The sequence below is a fragment of the Narcine bancroftii genome, chromosome 2, assembly GCF_036971445.1.
Source record: "Narcine bancroftii isolate sNarBan1 chromosome 2, sNarBan1.hap1, whole genome shotgun sequence".
NCBI classification, from domain to species: Eukaryota; Metazoa; Chordata; class Chondrichthyes; order Torpediniformes; family Narcinidae; genus Narcine; species Narcine bancroftii.
Window position 1 is genome coordinate 201,159,252 of NC_091470.1, and position 26,816 is coordinate 201,186,067.

Below are 26,816 nucleotides of genomic sequence, written 5' to 3' on the forward strand. Positions count from 1 at the left end.
GGAGGGAACTTCACTCTGTGTCTGACCCCGGGAGTTTGTGATGGGATGGTGTGGAGGGAGCTTCACTCTGTATCTGAGGAGTAAAACATGAAAATTTGCAGATGCTGACATTGTAGTAAGAACACAGAAATTCTGAAGGAACTGAACAAGTCTCGCAGCATCCATAGACGCTAGATATATTATTGACATTTGGGGCCTGAGCCCTTCTTCAAGATATGTTCCCTGAGGAACAGCTGAGGTCTGAAATGTCCGTAATATATCTTTACGTCCAATGGACGCTGCAAGACCTGCTAGGCTCCTCCAGCATCTCTGTGTTTTCACTCTTGATCTGACCCTGTGAGCTTGCAGGGAAAGAAGGGGGGTAGAAAAGAGAGTACGGGGACTGTGTGGGGGTGGAGTGCTTCGAGGTGGGACACTCTGGTCAGGTGGGGAAATGGTTCAGATCGAGCGTTTGCTGTACTTTTTTTCGCCCCCAGAGAGGCAATCAAATCAGGACTGTTGGTGTAGCAATTAGCGCAAAGCCTTTACAGCGCCAGCAATCGGGACCGAGGTTCGAATCCCGCGCTGTCTGTTTGTACGCGCTCCACGTGTCTACATGGATTTTCCCCGGGGGCTCCGGTTTCCTCCCACCCTTCAAAACGTACTGGGGGTTGTAGGTGAATGGGGTGTAAATTGGGCGGCACGACTCGTGGGCCGAAATGGCCTGTTTCTGTGCTGTAGGTCTAAATTTTTTGAAAACAGTGAGAGTCGGCTTGCGCACCCCCAGGTGGACAAGCCTCTGATGGCCCAAAGGCAGCGGTGAGAGGTTCCCCGCCCGCAGCCCCCTGCATCCTCAGTCAAAGCTGTTTATTCCTGGCTCAATTGTCCCTGCATTCCACACATTCGAACTGCATTCCACAGCTCTCTGCCTGGAGAGGGTCAGACCCGGAGATGGGGCTCCAGTTACACATCCCAGCCCGCGAGATTCAGGCAGGGAGGATGCACGTGGACGGACAAGTGACGCTGGCCCAGAATCTTCCACAAAGCCCTTTCAAGATTCAATTTTTTCTCATTGTAATAAAATTCACATATTACAGGAACCTTTCAGCACCCTCTCACACCAAGGTTCTGATACCTGGTACCTCTTCAGCCAGTTTCGAGCCAGACTTCAGCAGTCCAGAGCCTGGTGTGAATCCCTTGACCGCAGTCGCCATCAGCCTGCAACCTCCATGGGTTCCTTGCCTCGAGCCACCAGCATCCTGCCGCAATGTGTGGTTCCTTAACCCGCAGGACCCCTCGCCCTGGTCACCATCCCGTGGATTATCTCCTCTGCTTCTCCTTCTCAGATTGGGGTGGGGGGGTGATCTCCCCGTTTTCTGGTGCCCTGCGCCAGTCATCCGCTCCCCCTGGCGTCTGCAACCCCTTATGGCTACTGGCACTGCCATCCTGGGCGCAGGACCCTGCGGTCACGGGATTTTAAATAAAATGGCCGTCGGCTCCTTTAACAGACCGTTCAAAGCCTGTGCGGAGCTGACGGCAGTTGGACTGTGTGGTTGGACCTCAAGGGAGTGCCATGTCTTCGGTCCCCGGAGGTCTGCAGTCTGAGGCAGTGCCTCATTGTGAGAGAGCAATTGGGAATCACCACACTGATGGAGGGGCACCGCCAAGGGAGCGTTGCACTGTGAGAGGGCCAGCCCTAAGGGAGCGCCGCATTTGTCGGACAGAGGGAATTGTGGAGTCTCCCTTTATTCTCCCATCGGCAGTAAAGAGAAAATAGACATATTTTCTTGGGTCAAGTAGGTACCTGTGGCAATGAAATTAGCATAATTCAAGGTATGGTCACAGAATTAACATGGGTGTTTTGAGGAGTTGTTTAAATGTTGACTTACAGCATTTCAGCCCACGAGTCCGTGCCACCCAATTAACCTACACCCCTCCTCCCTCCCCCGGTACATTTTAAAGGGTGGGAGGAAACCAGAGCCCCTCTGGGGAAAACCCATGCAGACACAGGGAGAACGTACAAACTCCTTACAGACAGCGCGGGATTCAAACCCTGGTCCTATTGCTGACGCTGTAAAGGCGTTGCGCTAACCGCTACGCCAAGCGGGCTGCCCCGTGCTGATGAAGGTAGACAGCAGGAGGGGTAAATGTTGAAGCACCCTGCCACATCGCCAGTCTGTCAAAGAAAAAAGTTGGGCAGCAGAATATCTTTGACCATTTATCCTCTGTGAAAGGAGAGGCTTACAAGATATAGGAGCAGAAATAGGCCGTTCAGCCCATCGAGTCTGCCCTGCCATTTAATCGTGAGCTGATCCACTTCCCCACTGCCCGGCTCTCTCCCCATAATCTTTGATGCCCTGGCTAATCAGGAACCCATCAATTTCTGCCTTAAATACACCCAACGACCTGGCCTCCACAGCTCCCTGTGGCAACAAATTCCACAGATTCATCCTTCTGCACCACCCACCCCCACCGGCTGAAGTCATTCCTCCAACTCTCTGTTCCAAGTGGATCCTGAGGTTGTGCCAACTTGTCCTAGACTTTCCCTCCATGGGAAACAGCTTTCTTCTTGGAAGCTAAGCAGGCTCAGGGCTGGTCCAGTACTTGGAGGGGAGACCGCCTGGGAACACCAGGTGCTGTAGGTTTCTGTGAGGGGTGCTGTACGAAGCGGCGACTCTCTCTCTGCCTTACGGTAGACAAACGTTAAAGAATTTCATGTTCGTTACATTCTAAATGTAGTGTTACATGGCAATGATGGAACCTTTACCTTTACATCTACTCTGTCCACGCCTTTCAACATTCAAAATGTTTCAATGAGATTCCCCCCCTCATTCTCCTAAATTCCAAGACCCTTTAAACGTTTTCCTCATTTGATATGATTGATGGTTGATATGATTGACTGTCTCGATATCAGGACCCTCAAACAAGCACCAAGACCTTGACGACTGATGGTGAATAGGCCCTTGAGGTGGCAACGGTGGGGACGAGGCCACCCTCCATCTCACCAGGACAACGTGTTTGCTCAGCCCTGGACAGGGGTGCAGTGGTCCTTGCTGAGTGAGGTCTGTCCCAAGCAGCTCCCAGGGCCTGGCGCTGAGACAGACATCGACTGCAAGATCAGCTCGGTGAGAGACCCACTTTGCTCTGTCTGAAACCTGCTGATCTTCCAGAGCACAATGTTCACAAGCTAATGCTGCCAACTGCCCGTGTCCACGGTGTGGTGTGCATGCTGATGGACACACTGAGCATCAGTACAGCCACCGTAAAGTGTCAGTGGGGAAGGACAACAGTCTGGGACCCTGTTGCCACTAGACACTGGGACCCTGCTTCCACTGAACACTGTAGCACCAGGACCCTGCTGCATTGGGACTCTGCTGCCACTGGACACTGGGACCCTGGTGCCACTGACAGAGTCTGGAACGCTGCTGTCATTGGGCACTGACATGCTAGGACCCTGCTTACTGCTGCCACTGGAACACAGGGACCCTGTTGCTAACTGAAAGTGCAGTAACCCTTTGGACTATGAAAGAAAGATCGCTGTCATGGTGTCATAGTAGAAACCTTGCGCACAGCTGGTACACGTCGTCTTATATTCAGAACAATGATATTCACTGCATTGCACGCAAATTTTATGAAAAGTTTGTTAATGGAACAAACAAAAAAAAAAGAACCTTTAATTATTCAAAACACCTACATGACTGAGGATCATTCCCCCCCCCCCAACATGCACATTGCTATAAATCAAGAATCGTACCATTAGTTTGTACACAGCAAGGTTCCACTGAGATACTGACCAAAACACCAACTTTAGCAATGTTTGTTCAGGGGAAACGGACTCCTACATGCACATAATTGCTGACAAGTAGCTTGGCTGGGCTTTTTCCACCTCTTACTTGGATCATTATTAAATTTGTAGAGTTTCTAAATCCTTAGCTTGGATGTTGTAAGGTGTCACCGGCAAGTTAAATCTGAATGAGGTTAGTTTTAGTTAAAAACCCAACACTGGAGAAACCCGGCAGGTCAAGTAGTGTCCTTACGTGGTAAAGATTCATGACTGACGTTTCAAGCTGGAGCCCTTCGCAGAGGTCTGGGAAAATGTCGGCAAGGGAGTAAGAGGTGGTCACAAAGGCAGGAGGGGAGGGAGGGGACAGCAGCAATCACGGGGAGGAGGGACGACTGGGAGGAGAACTGGAAAGGGGAAGGGAAATGAAGTGGGGGGGGGGGAAAGAGAGAGGGGAGCAGGTTCGCAGAAACCGGAAAAGTCGACGTTAATGTCATCCGGCCGGAAAGAGCCCAGACAGAAAATCAGGTGGTGTTCCTCCCCATTTGCGGGTGGTCTTGGTGGGACAGTATGCAAGGCCACGGGCAGACATGTGAGTGTGGGGGTGTGAAGCAGAACTGAAATGGTTGGCTGCTGGAAGGTCTCTATCATCGGTACGAAGGTGATCAATCTCCCAATCTGTGACCAGTCCTTTAAACGGACATCGGTACAACCATTGTGTAAACAGGGTAAATAGGAAAGAGTGGAGGACAGAAAGAGCACAAGTTCGATTCTGGCCATACACCTTTTCTACTACTTTCTGGATGGGCTGGCATTGATTTGATGGGATGAGTGGCCTCCTCTCTGTCCTGATGTTGAATGAGGACTAAGTTTTGAGGGATTGGTGCTGAAATTGATGGCTGAGGATGAACAGCTGGTGCTCAGAACTTCGTGGTTGCGCGATATCCCCTGCTTTGATAAATGAAAAATTATACATCATTGCCCTGATATCAATGGCAGCTTTTGGATGAGAGGCATTGGACAACATTTAAACAAATGAGCTTAAATGATCTAGATCACCTTGGCCCACAACATACTAGTGTCAGGTTTCTGGACCCACAGCCACTGACACCACTAGATCTGCCCCAACCTTAAACAGCCCCTGCTCAATGTAAATGTCCCAGATGCAAAGCCCGAGAAACAGCTGAAGGGCGGGAACCGCAGCAAGGGACTCGAAGAGCGGGCAACTGTTCACTGGACAATTTGTCATGTCGTTCAGAACCACTTTGGCAATCTGCACCCTCAGAGAGAGAGAGAGAGAGAGAGAGAGAGAGAGAGAGAGAGAGAGAGAGAGAGAGAGAGAGACACGATCCTGCATAGTGTTGCCAAATGGCAGGACAAACCATCTCTGCTGGGGGGACATCAATTCACCTCTTGTCCATTCAACCACCTGTTCCTCAACATCTGCTGAGGGTAAGAACAGGGCCTTATTTAATATCATGTGCTGGCCCAACAATGCTGTATCCCCACAGTACTCTCCCTTTTTAGGCGGTAAATCAATAACACCCCTTTATGTTACCAAGTGCCTCATTCACACAAGTTACAAACTGAAAGCCGGGGTGCCTTCACTCCTCACCACTGGCTTTGTGCGTTTTCCAACCGCCACAGCTAGGGACGTTATCATGATCGGAAGGCGGGTCTGACATATTTACAAACCACAAACAAACTAGACAACCGTATAAACAATAGCCCACAACAAAGGAGAGGAGGGCAAGTCTCATGTGGTCTGAAGTTGTGCCAACTCAATCCACCTCAAAGGACTCCATCCAGTATTCCCCATGGAGAAAACAAGAGTCCAAGATTTGAATCCTCTTAGCCCAGCCCACTTTTTTATGTAAATAAATATACAAATTATAACATTACAAACATGAAACCCACAACTAGACTCAAAATCCACCATAACTCGTGGCCACAAAACCATGGGAAGCAGTAATTACGACCACGTATTACACAGCGTTACACGTCCAATTAAAACATGATTTTCATCATCCACCATGCACGCCATCCCCGGGGGGCCCCACCGTTCCCTGAGCTCGGCCACCATCCCCTTGTTTCCACACGTGACCCCCTGAAAGGCAGGCAGGCGGTCAGCTCTCCATCGGCCGCCCGCCACCTCAACCCAGTTTTGCCAGGCCCACAGGGAGATATGCTGAGTGCCCAGCCCCCTTTCGCACCGGGTGGCGTAGATCAGGAGCCGTGGGGGCCGAAGTGTAACCAGAATTTGAGGACCAGCCCCTTCAGGTGGGAAAATGGGGGTGGGAGCTGCAGCCTCACGCACTCCACAAAGATGAGGGGCACCGTCTCCTCCCAGCCGCAGAAGTGACAGGCAGTCGGGGTGTCGGTGAACCGACTCAGGAGTGATTACACGGCACTGCTCAGTGCAGCACTCTCTACCCCAGGTCCCCGATGTAAAGAGGGAGGACTCCTGCATACAGGAACCTCCAGTGGGGTCCCCCCAATCACCGCCCCTCCCATAATGCAGAGCTCCCTCACTGACCCTCCCACAGTGCGGTGCTCCCTCAGTTCTGCCCCTCCCAGCCCACAGAGCGATGGTCTATCACTACCGTCCCTCCCTCAGGAGCTCCTCACTCCTTGGTACTCCATTGGGAGTGCAGACCTACTCTTTGCATCTCCTGATTGGGTCACAAACTCTCAATCTTGCAGCAGGCCGTCATCAAACCCTGCCAGATCCACTGTTATGGCGGCGCTGCCACCGGCGTGGACCTGCAGAGAGATACACCGTTCCCAGCCGTCCAGTCAACTGCCGTCATCTCCGCTCATCTTTGAATGGCCCGTTAAAGGAGCCGGTGGTCGTTTTATTTAAAATCCTGCGACTGCGGCGTCTCTGAACGGCAGCGGCCACGAGGGGCTGCAGACGCCAGGGGGAGTAAACCAGTAAACGGGGAGACCACACCTCCCCCCCACCATCTGAGAAGGAGACGACCCACAGGACCAGCTGCGTCTGAAAGACCCAATGGCTGCTGGAGACTACTGTCGGTGGGGGGGGGGAATCTCGCGCCTGACTGTGGACTGCTGGAGACTGGCTCAAAACTGGCTGAAGGTGTACCAGGTATCGGATCTGGAAGGCCAGGGGGTGCTGAGGGCGCTGAGGCTTCCTGACCATGTCAAAGATTCGGATCTGGCGGCCGATGGTTTGGACTGGACTCTGTGAGGTTGCGGGAGCGCTGAAAGCAAATTTACGGACACTCGGTGACTCTGGGGGAGGATCTCTGCTTCCTTTTCACTGACTATAAGAGGAGCTTCAGGCAATTTCTGCCTATCGCGAATCTGTCTGCCTTACCGCAGGCAAAAGAGATTTCATGTACTATTACAATGGCAATAAATTGAATCTTGAATCTTTCTTGCCTCGTGACCCTCAATCTCCCGAACCAGCAGCTACCAACTTGTTTTGAGATTTCCAACAGCCCTCCAGGCTCAACAGCATTTCTTGATGGAGTAGGCATTAGTTCCAGGTCCCCACCCCCCTCAGTGGGGAACGAGCTTCGTGTTGCCGCTCACTCCGAACTCCAGCCACCAGCGCATGCATGAGAATCGGATTCTGTCAGTTACTACAGTCCCCAGCACTGGTGTCACTAGGGGGATGCGGACCACACCGGGTGACACCATCAGAGAGGGTGAAGCCAAAACGACCGTCTATAAAATCTTTTTGCAGGGTTTCAGCAGAAATTTATTATTTTTTATAAAAATATCCGTCATTAGTTATAACAAAACCATTTTTCATAAACCCAGCTGACGGGTATCACTCTCCCTACGAGGCTAAAGCTCAATGCTCGTTTACTTTTTGAACATTCTCACGCAGTCTCTGTGACCTGACGGCAACGACGCTTCAAGTCCCGTGGGTCCATCCGCACAAGCAACCGTTGTTGTTTTTGTTGCTGCCGGTGTTTTTACAGTTGCTGCTTTTGTCAAATGTTCTGGTGTTTATCTCACTATGACCGCCATTACATTCAGTGATGCACAGGAATTACAACTTACCAGTAACGTTAGCACAAGAAATATTGCTAAGGATTCTGGATGGTCTGGTACAGGATGAGGGCCATAGTGGAATAACTGCACTGCATGACCATCCCTAGTGAGCCATTGGCCCTCAGGCACATTTTTAAGTAGCCCAGGCTGAATTTTCTTTTAATAAAAAGGAATATAGCCTGTTAGAACATAGTCTCTAACAATAAATTGCTCTGCATGTACATTACACTTCTTAGTTTCGACACTAGATGTCGCCGCCATTTTGAACAACTGCTAAACTGACCGTTGCAATGTTACTCATCGATGAAAACACATACCTCAGTTAAAAAAAACTTTTGCTTCAGTTAAAAAAAGTTTACCTCAGTTGATTAAACATGGCGGAACAGAAAAGGCGGAAAGTAGCCAGAGAGTGCTGAAAATTTCAGAGGTGGTGGATACTTTCTCGCAGGAGTCAAGGGGAAGCGAGTTTGTTTGATTCGCAAGGAATCTGTTAACTTTAATGGCCCATCTGTAGATTTACACACTGCATCATAATTAGTAAGGAGGACACTTGGTCCATGGACTGGATTCACTGAGAGCTGTGGAGGAATGTTGGAGATGGCCTTGTCCCTTTCTCAAACTTTTCTCCAGCTGTTATTTTGGACCCAGCTTTCTAAATGAGAGCTTTCAAGAGCTTTATTGTCTTCATTTAAATTAAATTTCAGAGCAGCAAATACAGAAATGCCTTCTGAAATATGTGAACCCATCAAAAAAAAACTACTGTCATGTCAACAGTTAAACTGTTCAGTAGTGATGTATAGTTACCTTGATAGTGAATAAATTTTTAATAGCATGAGAGTTTTCTGGTCTAAAAGCACCATTTTCCCTCTCCCCCCCCCACCCCGCAGTGGTTGAAAAATGCCGGCTTAATATTGTTTGGCCCCATGACATCTTATATTTTTCTGAATGTGGCCCACAACCAAAACTGTTTGGCCACCCCTGCTCTAAACCCTTGGATACCATGTGCCCTTAACCCTGCGCTTTTGACTGGAGTGCTTACTGCTAGCTCCTTATACATGTAGATAACAATCCTCTGGCTGTTTAATGCAGTGTTAAGTGGCCCCTGGGTCCAAGCCACAAACCACAGGTCTTCTGGGGAGGAATCCGCTAACCCCCATGAGTCCATTTAACAGAACACAGATCAGGAGCAAACACCAACTTCAATCAAACTGCCTGTCTGCGGAGAATTTACAAATCTTGGCACCAGTTGGAGATCGCTTCTGTGGATAAGACTGCTCCAACTGTTGGTCCTGTAAGGCATTTTCTCAAATAATCCCCAACCCTCTCTCAAAACTCCCACATGGTCCGGGGACCGTGGTGCAGGTCGCTGACCGAACTCAACCAGATTTGCCCTCCTGTTAAACTCAATATACATCCAGCAGCCAGAGCCTAGTGATGGCCCTGAGAGGGACTAATTCGGGAGTTTAACTTTGCCATTAGATAGTGGAGATTTTTTTTTAATGACCTGTTTGATCCAGGAGGGAAAAAATTGCCAAATGAAGCTGCACTTGGGCCCGTTTAAATAACAGTTTGATTTATCATCTAATTGTACATGTACAACCTGATGAAACAGCGTTCTCCTGTCCTTTGTGCAACACACTGCAAATACATATACAGACAGAACACACAGACAGACAAATAATACATGCGTAGTCCATATATATACACACACACATAAGTATTTAAATAAATAAATATTACAGTTGAGTCTCGAGAGGGTTTGTATGAGGATTTCGTCACTGCCCATGGGAAGAAGCTGTGTCTCAGCCTGGTGGTCTGGCTCGCTACTCCTGCATCTCCTTCCCCACGGGAGTAAATTTTGTCAAGGGCACACTATGTCAGAGCAGGAATGTGGTTTAACGTCTCCCAGAGTGCCAGGAAGACAGAATGGGGGTGAGGTTTGGATTTGAGGGTTGGGGAAATAGGTGGGAGCAGGGGAACGGGATTGCCAGGTGGGACTGTGAGGTGTGTGTGTGTGTGTGTGTGTGTGTGTGTGTGTGTGTGTGTGTGTGTGTGTGTGTGTGTGTGTGTGTGTGTGTGTGTGTGTGTGTGTGTGAGAGAGAGAGAGAGGTGGATGTGGGCTGGCATGATGAGTTTACAGGAAAATGAAAGTTCAGCTGCACATCCCATCTAAAGAAAAATAAGGAGGCAATGTTGAGGTGTTCTAAATGCAAGAGGCAATCACTTAGAACCAGCATTAGACCTCATCATCCAACTCAAGGCAAGGGTGAATTCGCCACATCAGTGATTGTGAGTTACCTGCTAATGTCAGGAGCAAAACATTCTTCAGAAGAAAGTCAGAACACAAATTTACAAACACACACTCACATACAGTAGCACACTGAAAGGCATACATATCTACTCATGTTCACAAACATACATATGCTCACAGTCTCACACACACACACACCTACACCCCACTCACACACTCTCATGTACATACATACACACCCTCTCCTCTCTCACACACACTCTCACAAACAAATACACACCTACTCACACATATTCAGATAGAGACATAGAATAATGTCAACAAAATAGGAGACAAGCACAAACATAGAGGGCAGAAAACCATATTCAGACACACAAGCCCAGAGAGTGAGAGACACAAAACAAGGGGGAAGACACAGGCTCAGAGACCTACAAACACACATGAGCAAATTCTCACACACACACACACACCCACTCCCGCAGCCCCCACACCCGCAGCCCCCTCTCCCGCAGCCCCCTCTCCCGCAGCCCCCTCTCCCGCAGCCCCCTCTCCCGCAGCCCCCTCTCCCGCAGCCCCCTCTCCCGCAGCCCCCTCTCCCGCAGCCCCCTCTCCCGCAGCCCCCTCTCCCGCAGCCCCCTCTCCCGCAGCCCCCTCTCCCGCAGCCCCCTCTCCCGCAGCCCCCTCTCCCGCAGCCCCCTCTCCCGCAGCCCCCTCTCCCGCAGCCCCCTCTCCCGCAGCCCCCTCTCCCGCAGCCCCCTCTCCCGCAGCCCCCTCTCCCGCAGCCCCCTCTCCCGCAGCCCCCTCTCCCGCAGCCCCCTCTCCCGCAGCCCCCTCTCCCGCAGCCCCCTCTCCCGCAGCCCCCTCTCCCGCAGCCCCCTCTCCCGCAGCCCCCTCTCCCGCAGCCCCCTCTCCCGCAGCCCCCTCTCCCGCAGCCCCCTCTCCCGCAGCCCCCTCTCCCGCAGCCCCCTCTCCCGCAGCCCCCTCTCCCGCAGCCCCCTCTCCCGCAGCCCCCTCTCCCGCAGCCCCCTCTCCCGCAGCCCCCTCTCCCGCAGCCCCCTCTCCCGCAGCCCCCTCTCCCGCAGCCCCCTCTCCCGCAGCCCCCTCTCCCGCAGCCCCCTCTCCCGCAGCCCCCTCTCCCGCAGCCCCCTCTCCCGCAGCCCCCTCTCCCGCAGCCCCCTCTCCCGCAGCCCCCTCTCCCGCAGCCCCCTCTCCCGCAGCCCCCTCTCCCGCAGCCCCCTCTCCCGCAGCCCCCTCTCCCGCAGCCCCCTCTCCCGCAGCCCCCTCTCCCGCAGCCCCCTCTCCCGCAGCCCCCTCTCCCGCAGCCCCCTCTCCCGCAGCCCCCTCTCCCGCAGCCCCCTCTCCCGCAGCCCCCTCTCCCGCAGCCCCCTCTCCCGCAGCCCCCTCTCCCGCAGCCCCCTCTCCCGCAGCCCCCTCTCCCGCAGCCCCCTCTCCCGCAGCCCCCTCTCCCGCAGCCCCCTCTCCCGCAGCCCCCTCTCCCGCAGCCCCCTCTCCCGCAGCCCCCTCTCCCGCAGCCCCCTCTCCCGCAGCCCCCTCTCCCGCAGCCCCCTCTCCCGCAGCCCCCTCTCCCGCAGCCCCCTCTCCCGCAGCCCCCTCTCCCGCAGCCCCCTCTCCCGCAGCCCCCTCTCCCGCAGCCCCCTCTCCCGCAGCCCCCTCTCCCGCAGCCCCCTCTCCCGCAGCCCCCTCTCCCGCAGCCCCCTCTCCCGCAGCCCCCTCTCCCGCAGCCCCCTCTCCCGCAGCCCCCTCTCCCGCAGCCCCCTCTCCCGCAGCCCCCTCTCCCGCAGCCCCCTCTCCCGCAGCCCCCTCTCCCGCAGCCCCCTCTCCCGCAGCCCCCTCTCCCGCAGCCCCCTCTCCCGCAGCCCCCTCTCCCGCAGCCCCCTCTCCCGCAGCCCCCTCTCCCGCAGCCCCCTCTCCCGCAGCCCCCACTCCCGCAGCCCCCACTCCCGCAGCCCCCACTCCCGCAGCCCCCACTCCCGCAGCCCCCACTCCCGCAGCCCCCACTCCCGCAGCCCCCACTCCCGCAGCCCCCACTCCCGCAGCCCCCACTCCCGCAGCCCCCACTCCCGCAGCCCCCACTCCCGCAGCCCCCACTCCCGCAGCCCCCACTCCCGCAGCCCCCACTCCCGCAGCCCCCACTCCCGCAGCCCCCACTCCCGCAGCCCCCTCTCCCCCACTCCCGCAGCCCCCTCTCCCCCACTCCCGCAGCCCCCTCTCCCCCACTCACGCAGCCCCCTCTCCCCCACTCACGCAGCCCCCTCTCCCCCACTCACGCAGCCCCCTCTCCCCCACTCACGCAGCCCCCTCTCCCCCACTCACGCAGCCCCCTCTCCCCCACTCACGCAGCCCCCTCTCCCCCACTCACGCAGCCCCCTCTCAAACACTCGCTTGGTTGTGCATTGGACGAATTTGACTCTGGACGGAGGGAATCGACCGTTCAGTAAAATCGAGCTCCACAAAGTGCTGAAAACCCTGCCGATCGAGCCCGGGCGAACTTCTTCGGAAAGAATCCCCGCCCCGGCCCGCAACGCACAACCTCTCATTGCAACAAACACCCATGAAAGCAGAGGAGAGAAGTCCGGAGTCGCGCTGCCGGGGCGCTGCACATTGCTCCCCACTCGGGGAGGGGAACGGACGGAGCCCGATCCCCGGCTCCTCCAGAACAGAGCAGCTCGGGAGAGTTCGCAGCGAAGCAAGCCCTCCTTCTGAATGGAAACTTACCCGGGGAACGCGTGAAACTCTTCCCCAGCGCCCGTCCCCCGCCCCGACAGGGAGAAGAGGGGTCGCCTACCTTTCGTTCAGTGTATTCCAGTAAATGGGCTCCAGGATTTCAGCCGCCACTGCCCACAGGTCCAGGACGAGGAGAAGAAGAGGCGAGTTTAATCCACGCAACGGTCCCGCGAACGCCCGCATCTTCCAGAGTCCGGCGGGAGTCAGCGAGTGCACGGCGGGCAAGTCGCTTTGGCCCCGGCCACCCCTCGGCGCTGCTGGCCCGGCTCCGTGCCCGCGGCGCCCCGCCGCCCACCCGCAGCCCTGAGCCAACGGCGCCCAAGTTGCCCCCCTGGAGGGGAAAGTTGGTTCGATTCAATTGACCAGGGTAAAGGGGACCCCGCATCGTCCGGCCACCTCTCCCTCTCCCCCTCTCCCTCTCTCCCCTCCCCGAGTTGTCGCTCCCTTTCCCCTCCCACCCCCGGCAACCGCTCTTTTACTCTCTCTCTCTCTCTCTCTCTACAGAATTATTCCGTGGACCAGGCTACGGGGGAGGAGTCTGCAGGCACGGCTCATCCATCAAAGGTGCGCGGCGCAGGGAGGCAACTTTTCTGTCGGCTAAAACCAAAAGGCTGACATTTAAAGAACAATAAAAAAAGAGTTCAGGTCAGACATATATCCTGAATGGGACGAGTTCGCTTAATCTTGTACAGGGTCAGAGTTTGGGTCCATTCCTCTCTTTGTTATTGTGTCCCTTTGTGTGAGACCGTTCGGTTCCATACTGCTCTCTAAAAGATTCAACACATATTCACACTAACACACACACACACACACACACACACACACACACACACACACATGTACAACCACACACTCTCACACACACATGTACAATCACACACTCTCACACACATGTGCAACCACACACACACGTACAAACACACACACGTACAAACACACACTCACACATATGTACAACCACACACATGTACAACAACACACACATGTACAACCACACACTCACACATATACAATCACACTCTCACACTCACCACCACACAAATGTATAACCACACACTCACATACACACACATGTACAACCACACACACATACAAACACACACTCACATGTACAACCATACACTCACACACACACACGTACAACCACACACTCACACACACAGACGTAAAACCACACACTCACACACACACACATGTACAACCACACACACACACACACGTACACCCACACACTCACAATCACATGTACAACCACACACTAATACGCACACACATGTACAATCAAACACTCTCACACACATGTACAACCACACACTCTCACACACATGTACAACCACACACTCTCACACACATGTACAACCACACACTCACACACACATGTACAACCACACACTCACACACACATGTACAATAACACACTCACACACACATGTACAACCACACACTCACATGCACAACCACACACACATGTACAACCACACACTCACACATATACAATCACACTCTCACACTCACCACCACACAAATGTATAACCACACACTCACATACACACACATGTACAACCACACACACATATACAAACACACACTCACACACATACATGTACACCCTCACACTCACATGTACAACCACACGCACACACATGTACACTCACACACACATATACAACCACACACTCACATGTACAACCATACACTCACACACACACGTACAACCACACACTCACACACACAGACGTAAAACCACACACTCACACACACACACATGTACAACCACACACTCACACACACACATGTACACCCTCACACTCACATGTACAACCACACACTCACACACACATGTACACTCACACACACATACAACCACACACTCACACTCACATGTACAACCATGCACTCACACACACGCGTACAACCACACACTCATACGCACACACATGTACAATCAAACACTCTCACACACATGTACAACCACACACTCTCACACACATCTACAACCACACACTCTCACACACATGTTCAACCACACACTCACACACACGTACAACCACACACTCTCACACACATATACAATAACACACTCTAACACACACATGTACAACCACACACTCACACTCACATGTACAACCATACACACTCACACACACACACACGTACAACCACACACTCACACACACAGACGTAAAACCACACACTCACACACACACATGTACAACCACACACACACACACATGTACACCCACACACTCACAATCACATGTACAACCACACACTAATATGCACACACATGTACAATCAAACACTCTCACACACATGTACAACCACACACTCTCACACACATGTACAACCACACACTCTCACACACATGTACAACCACACACTCTCACACACATGTACAACCACACACTCACACACACATGTACAACCACACACTCTCAAACACATATACAATCACACACTCTCACACACACATGTACAACCACACACACACATATACAATCACACACACACATATACAATCACACACACACACATGTACAACCATACACTCACACACACATGTACAACCACACACTCACATACACACATGTGTACAACCACACACACACATGTACAACCACACATGTACAACCACACACTCACACACACATGTACAACCACACACTCTCAAACACATATACAATCACACACTCTCACACACACATGTACAACCACACACTCTCACACACACATGTACAACCACACACTCTCACACACAGGTACAACCACACACTCACACATATACAATCACACACTCATACACACACAAGTACACTCACACACTCACACTCACATGTACTACCACACACTCACATGCACACACATGTACAATCACACACTCACACGCACATGTTCACTCACACACACTCATACAACCATACACTCACACACACACATGTACAACCACACACTCACACACATATACAACCACACACTCACACACATATACAACCACACACACATATACAACCACACATGTACAACCACACACTCACTCATACACATACAATCACACACACTCACTCATACACATACAATCACACACACAAATATACAATCACACACTCACCCACACACGTATAATCATACACACAAATATACAATCACACACTCACACACACATGTACACCCACACACTCACACTCACATGTACAACCACACACTCACATGCACACACATGTACAATCACGCACTCACACACACATATACAATCACACACTCAACTCACATGTACAACCATACACTCACACACATACAACCACACACTCACACACATATATGATCACACACATATACAACCACACAGTCACACACATATGCAATCACACACTCAACTCACATGTACAACCATACACTCACACACACATACAACCACACACTCACACACATATATGAACACACACATATACAACCACACAGTCACACACATATACAATCACACACTCACACTCACAACCACACACATGTAAAATCACGCACTCACACACACAAACATGTATAACCACACAGTCACACACACATATACAATCAAACACTCACATGTACAACCATACACTCACACACACATGTACAACCACACACTCACATACACACACATGTACAATCACACACTCACATGCACACACATGTACATCACACACACACTCACACACACATACAATCACACTCTCAACTCACATGTACAACCATACACTCACACACTCATGTAAAATCACACACTCACACACACATGTAAAAGCACACACACATGTACAACCATACACTCACACACACACGTACAACCACACATTCACAAACACACATGTACAACCACACACTCACACACAAATGTACAACCATACACTCACACACACACATACAACCACACACTCACATGTACAACCACACACACATGTACAACCACACACACATGTACAACCATGCACTCACACGCACACATGTGTACAACCACATGCTTACACACACATTTACAATCACACCACACATGTACAATCACACACTCACACACACATGTACAACCACACACTCACATACACACACATGTACAACCACACACAAATATACAATCACACACTCACACACACGTACACCCACACACTCACACTCACATGTACAACCACACACTCACATGCACACACATGTACAATCACACACACACTCACACACACACATACAATCACACACTCAACTCACATGTACAACCATACACTCACACACTCATGTAAAATCACACACTCTCACACACATGTACAACCACACACTGTCACACACATATACAACCACACACTCTCACACATATGTACAACCACACACTCACACATACATGTATAACCACACACTCTCACACACATATACAATCACACACTCTCACACACAGACATAAAACCACACACTCACACACACTCATGTACAACCACACACTCACACACACACATGTACACCCACACACTCACACTCACATGTACAACCACACACTCACACACACACATGTACACTCACACACACACTCACAACTTCACACATATAAAACCACACACTCACATGCACAAACATGTATAAACACACACTCACACACACATATACAATCACACGCTCACATGTACAACCACACACTCACATACACACACATGTACAAACACACACACAAATATACAATCATACACTCACACACACATACACCCACACACTCACACTCACATGTACACCCACACACTCACACTCACATGTACAACCACACACTCACATGCACACACATGTACAATCACACACACACTCACACACACACACATACAATCACACACTCAACTCACATGTACAACCATACACTCACACACTCATGTAAAATCACACACTCACACACACATGTAAAAGCACACACACATGTACAACCATACACTCAAACACACACGTACCACACACTCACACACACACACTTGTACAACCATACACTCACACACACTCATAAAACCACACACACATGTACAACCATATACTCACACACACACGTACAACCACACACTCACAAACACACACGTACAACCACACACTCACACACAAATGTACAACCATACACTCACACACACACACATACAACCACACACTCACATGTACAACCACACACACATGTACAACCACACACACACATATACAACCATGCACTCACATGCACACACGTGTACAACCTCATGCTTACACACACATATACAATCACACCACACATGTACAACCACACACTCACACACACACGTACAACCACACACTCACACACACACTTGTACAACTACACACTCACACACATATACAATCACACACACATGTACAATCATACACACATGCACAATCACACACTCATATGAATAACCACACACACCCATGTACAACCACACATACATGTACAACCATACACACATGTACAACCACTCACTCACACACACATACAACCACACACTCATACATATACAATCACACACTCACACACACATATACAACCACACACTCACACTCACATGTACAACCATACATTCACACACACACACACGTACAACCACACACTCACACACACACATGTACAACCACACACTCACACACACATCTACACCCAAACACTCACACTCACATGTACAACCACACACTCACACTCACATGTACAACCATGCACTCGCACACACACGTACAATCAAACACTCATACGCACACACATGTACAATCAAACACTCTCACACACATGTACAACCACACACTGTCACACACATGTACAACCACACACTCTCACACATATGTACAACCACACACTCACACATACATGTACAACCACACACTCTCACACACATATACAATCACACACTCTCACACACAGACGTAAAACCACACACTCACACACACTCATGTACAACCACACACTCACACACACACATGTACACCCACACACTCACACTCACACGTACAACCACACACTCACACACACACATGTACAACCACACACTCACACACACATCTACACCCAAACACTCACACTCACATGTACAACCACACACTCACACTCACATGTACAACCATGCACTCGCACACACACGTACAATCAAACACTCATACGCACACACATGTACAATCAAACACTCTCACACACATGTACAACCACACACTCTCACACACATGTACAACCACACACTCTCACACACATGTACAACCACACACTCACACACACATGTACAACCACACACTCTCACACACATATACAATCACACACTCTCACACACACATGTACAACCACACACTCACACTCACATGTACAACCACACACTCTCACACACATATACAATCACACACTCTCACACACAGACGTAAAACCACACACTCACACACACTCATGTACAACCACACACTCACACACACACATGTACACCCACACACTCACACTCACATGTACAACCACACACTCACACACACATGTACACTCACACACACATGTACAATCACACACACATACAACCACACACTCACACTCACATGTACAACCACACACTCACACACACATGTACAACCACACACTCTCACACACATATACAATCACACACTCTCACACACACATGTACAACCACACACTCTCACACACAGGTACAAACACACACTCACAGTCAATACCACACACATGTAAACCACACACTCACACACACACATGTACAATCACACACACACATACAATCACACACTCACACACATGTACAAACACACACTCACACATGTACAATCACACACACACATACAATCACACACTCAACTCACATGTACAACCATACACTCACACACTCATGTTAAATCACACACTCACACACACATGTAAAAGCACACACACACATGTACAACCATACACTCACACACACACACGTACCACACACTCACACACGCACACTTGTACAACCATACACTCACACACACACTCATAAAACCACACACACATGTACAACCATATACTCACCCACACAGGTACAAACACACACTCACACATATACAACCACACACTCACATGTACAACAACACACACATGTACAACCACACACACACATGTACAACCATGCACTCACATGCACACACGTGTACAACCACATGCTTACACACACATATACAATCACACCACACATGTACAACCACACACTCACACACACACGTACAACCACACACTCACACACACACATGTACAACTACACACTCACACACATATAAAATCACACACACATGTACAACCATGCACACATGCACAATCACACGCTCATATGAATAACCACACACACACCATTGTACAACCACACATACATGTACAACCATACACACATGTACAACCACTCACTCACATACACGTACAACCACACACTCATACATATACAATCACACACACATATACAACCACTCACTCACACTCACATGTACAACCATACACTCACACACACACGTACAACCACACACTCAGAGGTAAAACCACACACTCACATACACACATGTACAACCACACACTCACACTCACATGTACAACCATGCACTCACACACACACATACAACCACACACTCATACGCACACACATGTACAATCAAACACTCTCACACACATGTACAACCACACACTCTCACACACATGTACAACCACACACTCTCACACACATGTACAACCACACACTCACACACACATGTACAACCACACACTCTCACACACATATACAATCACACACTCTCACACACACATGTACAACCACACACTCACACTCATGTGTACAACCATACACTCACACACACACGTACAACCACAGACTCACACACACAGACGTAAAACCACACACTCACACACACACATGTAAAACCACACACTCACACACACACATGTACACCCACACACTCACACTCACATGTACAACCACACACTCACACACACACATGTACACTCACACCACATACAACCACACACTCACACACACATGTACATCCACACACTCTCACACACATGTACAACCACACACTCACACACATGTACAACCACACACTCACACACACATGTACAACCACACACTCTCACACACATATACAATCACACACTCTCACACACACATGTACAACCACACACTATCACACACAGGTACAAACACACACTCACACATATACAATCACACACTCACAGTCAATACCACACACATGTAAAACCACACACTCACACACACACACATGTACAATCACACACACACATACAATCACACACTCCCACACACACTCTCACACACATGTACAACTACACACTCACATGCACACACATGTACAATCACACACACACATACAATCACACACTCACACACATGTACAAACACACTCACACATATACAATCACACACACACTCACAACCTCACACATATAAAACCACACACTCACACGCACACACATGTACAACCACACATACACATATACAATCACACACTCACACACACACTCTCTCACACACATTTACAACCACACACTCACATGCACACACATATACAATCACACACACACATATACAATCACACACTCACACACAACCACACACATGTAAAACCACACACTCACAATAACATTTACAACCACACACTCACATACACACACATGTACAACCACACATACACATATACAATCACACACACACCTGTACACCCACATGCTCACACTCACATGTACAATCCCACACTCACACACACACCTGTACACCCACACGCTCACACTCACATGTACAACCATACACTCACACACACAAACAACCACACACTCACACATATGTAAAACCAAACACACACATGCACAACCATACACTCCCACACACACACGTACAAACACACACTCACACACACATATACAATCACACACTCACATGTACAACCATACACTCACACACATGTACAACCACACACTCACATACACACACATGTACAACCACACACACAAGTATACAATCATACACTCACACACACATACACCCACACACTCACACTCACATGTACAACCACACACTCACATGCACACACATGTACAATCACACACACACTCACACACACACATACAATCACACACTCAACTCACATGTACAACCATACACTCACACACTCATGTAAAATCACACACTCACACACACATGTAAAAGCACACACACATGTACAACCATACACTCACACACACACGTACCACACACTCACTCACACACACACACACACACACACACACACACACACACACACACTTGTACAACCATACACTCACACACACACTCATAAAACCACACACACATGTACAACCATATACTCACACACACAGGTACGAACACACACTCACACATATACAACCACACACTCACATGTACAACCACACACACATGTACAACCACACACACGCATGTACAACCATGCACTTACATGCACACATGTGTACAACCACATGCTTACACACACATATACAATCACACCACACATGTACAACCACACACTCACACACACACGTACAACCACACACTCACACACACACGTACAACTACACACTCACACACATATACAATCACACACACATGTACAACCATGCACACATGCACAATCACACACTCATATGAATAACCACACACACACCATTGTACAACCACACATACATGTACAACCATACACACATGTACAACCACTCACTCACATACACGTATAACCGCACACTCATACATATACAATCACACACACATATACAACCACACACTCACACTCACATGTACAACCATACACTCACACACACACGTACAACCACACACTCACACACACAGAGGTAAAACCACACACTCACATACACACATGTACAACCACACACTGACACACACACATGTACACCCACACACTCACACTCACATGTACAACCACACACTCACACACACACACACATGCACACTCTCACACACATACAACCACACACTCACACTCACATGTACAACCATGCACTCACACACACACGTACAACCACACACTCATACGCACACACATGTACAATCAAACACTCTCACACACATGTACAACCACACACTCTCACACACATGTACAACCACACACTCTCACACACATGTACAACCACACACTCACACACACATGTACAACCACACACTCTCACACACATATACAATCACACACTCTCACACACACATGTACAACCACACACTCACACTCACATGTACAACCATACACTCACACACACACGTACAACCACACACTCACACACACAGACGTAAAACCACACACTCACACACACATGTGAAACCACACACTCACACACACACATGTACACACACACACTCACACTCACATGTACAACCACACACTCACACACACACATGTACACTCACACACACATACAACCACACACTCACACTCACATGTACAACCATGCACTCACACACACTTGTACAACCACACACTCATACGCACACACATGTATAATCAAACACTCTCACACACATGTACATCCACACACTCTCACACACATGTAGAACCACACACTCTCACACACATGTACAACCACACACTCTCACACACAGGTACAAACACACACTCACACATATACAATCACACACTCACAGTCAATACCACACACATGTAAACCACACACACACATGTACAATCACACACACACATACAATCACACACTCCCACACACACTCTCACACACATGTACAACCACACACTCACATGCACACACATGTACAATCACACACACACATACAATCACACACTCACACACATGTACAAACACACACTCACACATATACAATCACACACACACTCACAACCTCACACATATAAAACCACACACTCACATGCACACACATGTACAACCACACATACACATATACAATCACACACTCACACACACACTTGTACACCCACACACTCTCACACACATTTACAACCACACTCTCACATGCACACACATATACAATCACACACACACATATACAATCACACACAACCACACACATGTAAAACCACACACTCACAATAACATGTACAACCATACACTCACATACACACACATGTACAACCACACACACACACATATACAATCACACACTCACACACACACCTGTACACCCACACGTTCACACTCACATGTACAATCCCACACTCACACACATACCTGTACACCCACACGCTCACACTCACATGTACAACCATACACTCACACACACGAACAACCACACACTCACACATACGTAAAGCCAAACACACACATGTACATCCATACACTCCCACACACACACGTACAAACTCACATTCACACACACTCGTACCACCACACATACACACTCACACATGTACAACCATACACTCACACACATGTACAACCACACACTCTCACACACACATGTACAACCACACTCTCACATACACACATGTACAACTACACACTCATCACATATACAATCACACACTCACTCACACATATACAACCACACACACTCACACACACACGTACAACCACACACACATATACAATCACACACTCATACACACACAAGTACACTCATACTCACATGTACAACCACACACTCACATGAGCACACATGTACAATCATACACTCACACGCACATGTTCACTCAAACACACTCATACAACCATACACTCACACACACACACATGTACAACCACACACTCACACACATATACAACCACACACTCACACACATATACAACCACACACACATATACATCCACACATGTACAACAACACACTCACTCATACACATACAATCACACACACAAATATACAATCACACACTCACTCATACACGTATAATCATACAAACAAATATACAATCACACACTCACACACACATGTACACCCACACACTCACACTCACATGTACAACCACACACTCACATGCACACACATGTACAATCACACACTCACATGCACATGTTCACTCACACACACTCATACAACCACACACTCATACGCACACACATGTACAATCAAACACTCTTACACACATGTACAACCACACACTCTCACACACATATACAATCACACACTCTCACACACACATGTACAACCACACACTCACACTCACATGTACAACCATACACTCACACACATGTACAACTACACACTCACACACATATACAATCACACACACATGTACAACCATACACACATGTACAATCACACACTCATATCAATAACCACACACACACCCATGTGCAACCACACATACATGTACAACCATACACACATGTACAACCACTCACTCACACACACGTACAACCACACACTCATACATATACAATCACACATTCACACACACACACCTGTACACCCACATGCTCACACTCACATGTACAATCCCACACTCACACACATATACAATCACACACTCACATGTACAACCATACACTCACACACACGAACAACCACGCACTCACACATACGTAAAACCAAACACACACATGTACAACCATACACTCCCACACACACACGTACAAACACACACTCACACACACATGTACAACCACACACTCACACACACACATGCACACTCTCACACACATACAACCACACACTCACACTCACATGTACATCCATGCACTCACACACACATGTACAACCACACACTCACACACACACATGTACAACCACACACTCTCACACACATGTATAACCACGCAGTCTCACACACACACATTTACATCCACACACTCTCACACTCACATGTACAACCACACACTCTCACACACACATGTACAACCACACTCTCACATACACACATGTACAACCACACTCTCACATACACACATGTACAACCACACTCTCACATACACACATGTACAACTACACACTCATCACATATACAATCACACACTCACACACACATATACAACCACACACACTCACACACACATGTACAACCACACACACATATACAATCATACACTCATACACACACAAGTACACTCACACACTCACATGTACAACCATACACTCACACACACATGTACCACACACTCACATACACACACATGTACAACCACACACAAATATACAATCACACACTCACACACGTACACCCACACACTCACACTCACATGTACAACCACACACTCACATGCACACACATGTACAATCACACACACACTCACACACACACACAATCACACACTCAACTCACATGTACAACCATACACTCGCACACTCATGTAAAATCACACACTCACACACACATGTAAAAGCACACACACACATGTACAACCATACACTCACACACACACATACCACACACTCACACACACACTTGTACAACCATACACTCACACACACACTCCTAAAACCACACACACATGTACAACCATATACTCACACACACACGTACAACCACACACTCACAAACACACTCGTACAACCACACACTCACACACAAATGTACAACCATACACTCACACACACACACATACAACCACACACTCACATGTACAACCACACACACATGTACAACCACACACACACATGTACAACCATGCACTCACACGCATACACGTGTACAACCACATGCTTACACACACATATACAATCACACCACACATGTACAACCACACACTCACACACACACGTACAACCACACACTCACACACACACATGTACAACCATACACTCACACACACATGTACAACTACACACTCACACACATATACAATCACACACACACATGTACAACCATACACACATGTACAATCACACACTCATATGAATAACCACACACACACCCATGTACAACCACACATACATGTACAACCATACACACATGTACAACCACTCACTCACACACACGTACAACCACACACTCATACATATACAATCACACACTCATGCTCATGTGTACAACCACACACTCTCACACACATGTACAACTACACACTCACACACATATACAATCACACACTCACACACACAATTACAACCGCACACT

At 49.0% G+C, this 26,816-nt stretch overlaps 1 protein-coding gene and 1 long non-coding RNA gene across 2 annotated transcripts in view; one reads left to right on the forward strand and one right to left on the reverse strand.

Annotated features, from left to right (window-relative positions):
* efnb3b (ephrin-B3b) overlaps positions 1-13,179 on the reverse strand; it is a 102,200-nt gene extending 89,021 nt beyond the window's left edge. The window contains exon 1 of the mRNA XM_069920102.1: positions 12,844-13,179. Coding sequence (XP_069776203.1) covers positions 12,844-12,965 — 122 coding nt within the window. The 5' untranslated portion in view covers positions 12,966-13,179. The remainder of the gene's footprint in view (positions 1-12,843) is intronic.
* On the forward strand, positions 12,481-13,433 carry LOC138754992 (uncharacterized). The gene is made up of 2 exons (XR_011351976.1): positions 12,481-12,925; positions 13,287-13,433. It is a non-coding gene; the product is annotated as an uncharacterized lncRNA (long non-coding RNA).
* The last annotated feature ends 13,383 nt before the right edge of the window (positions 13,434-26,816 follow it).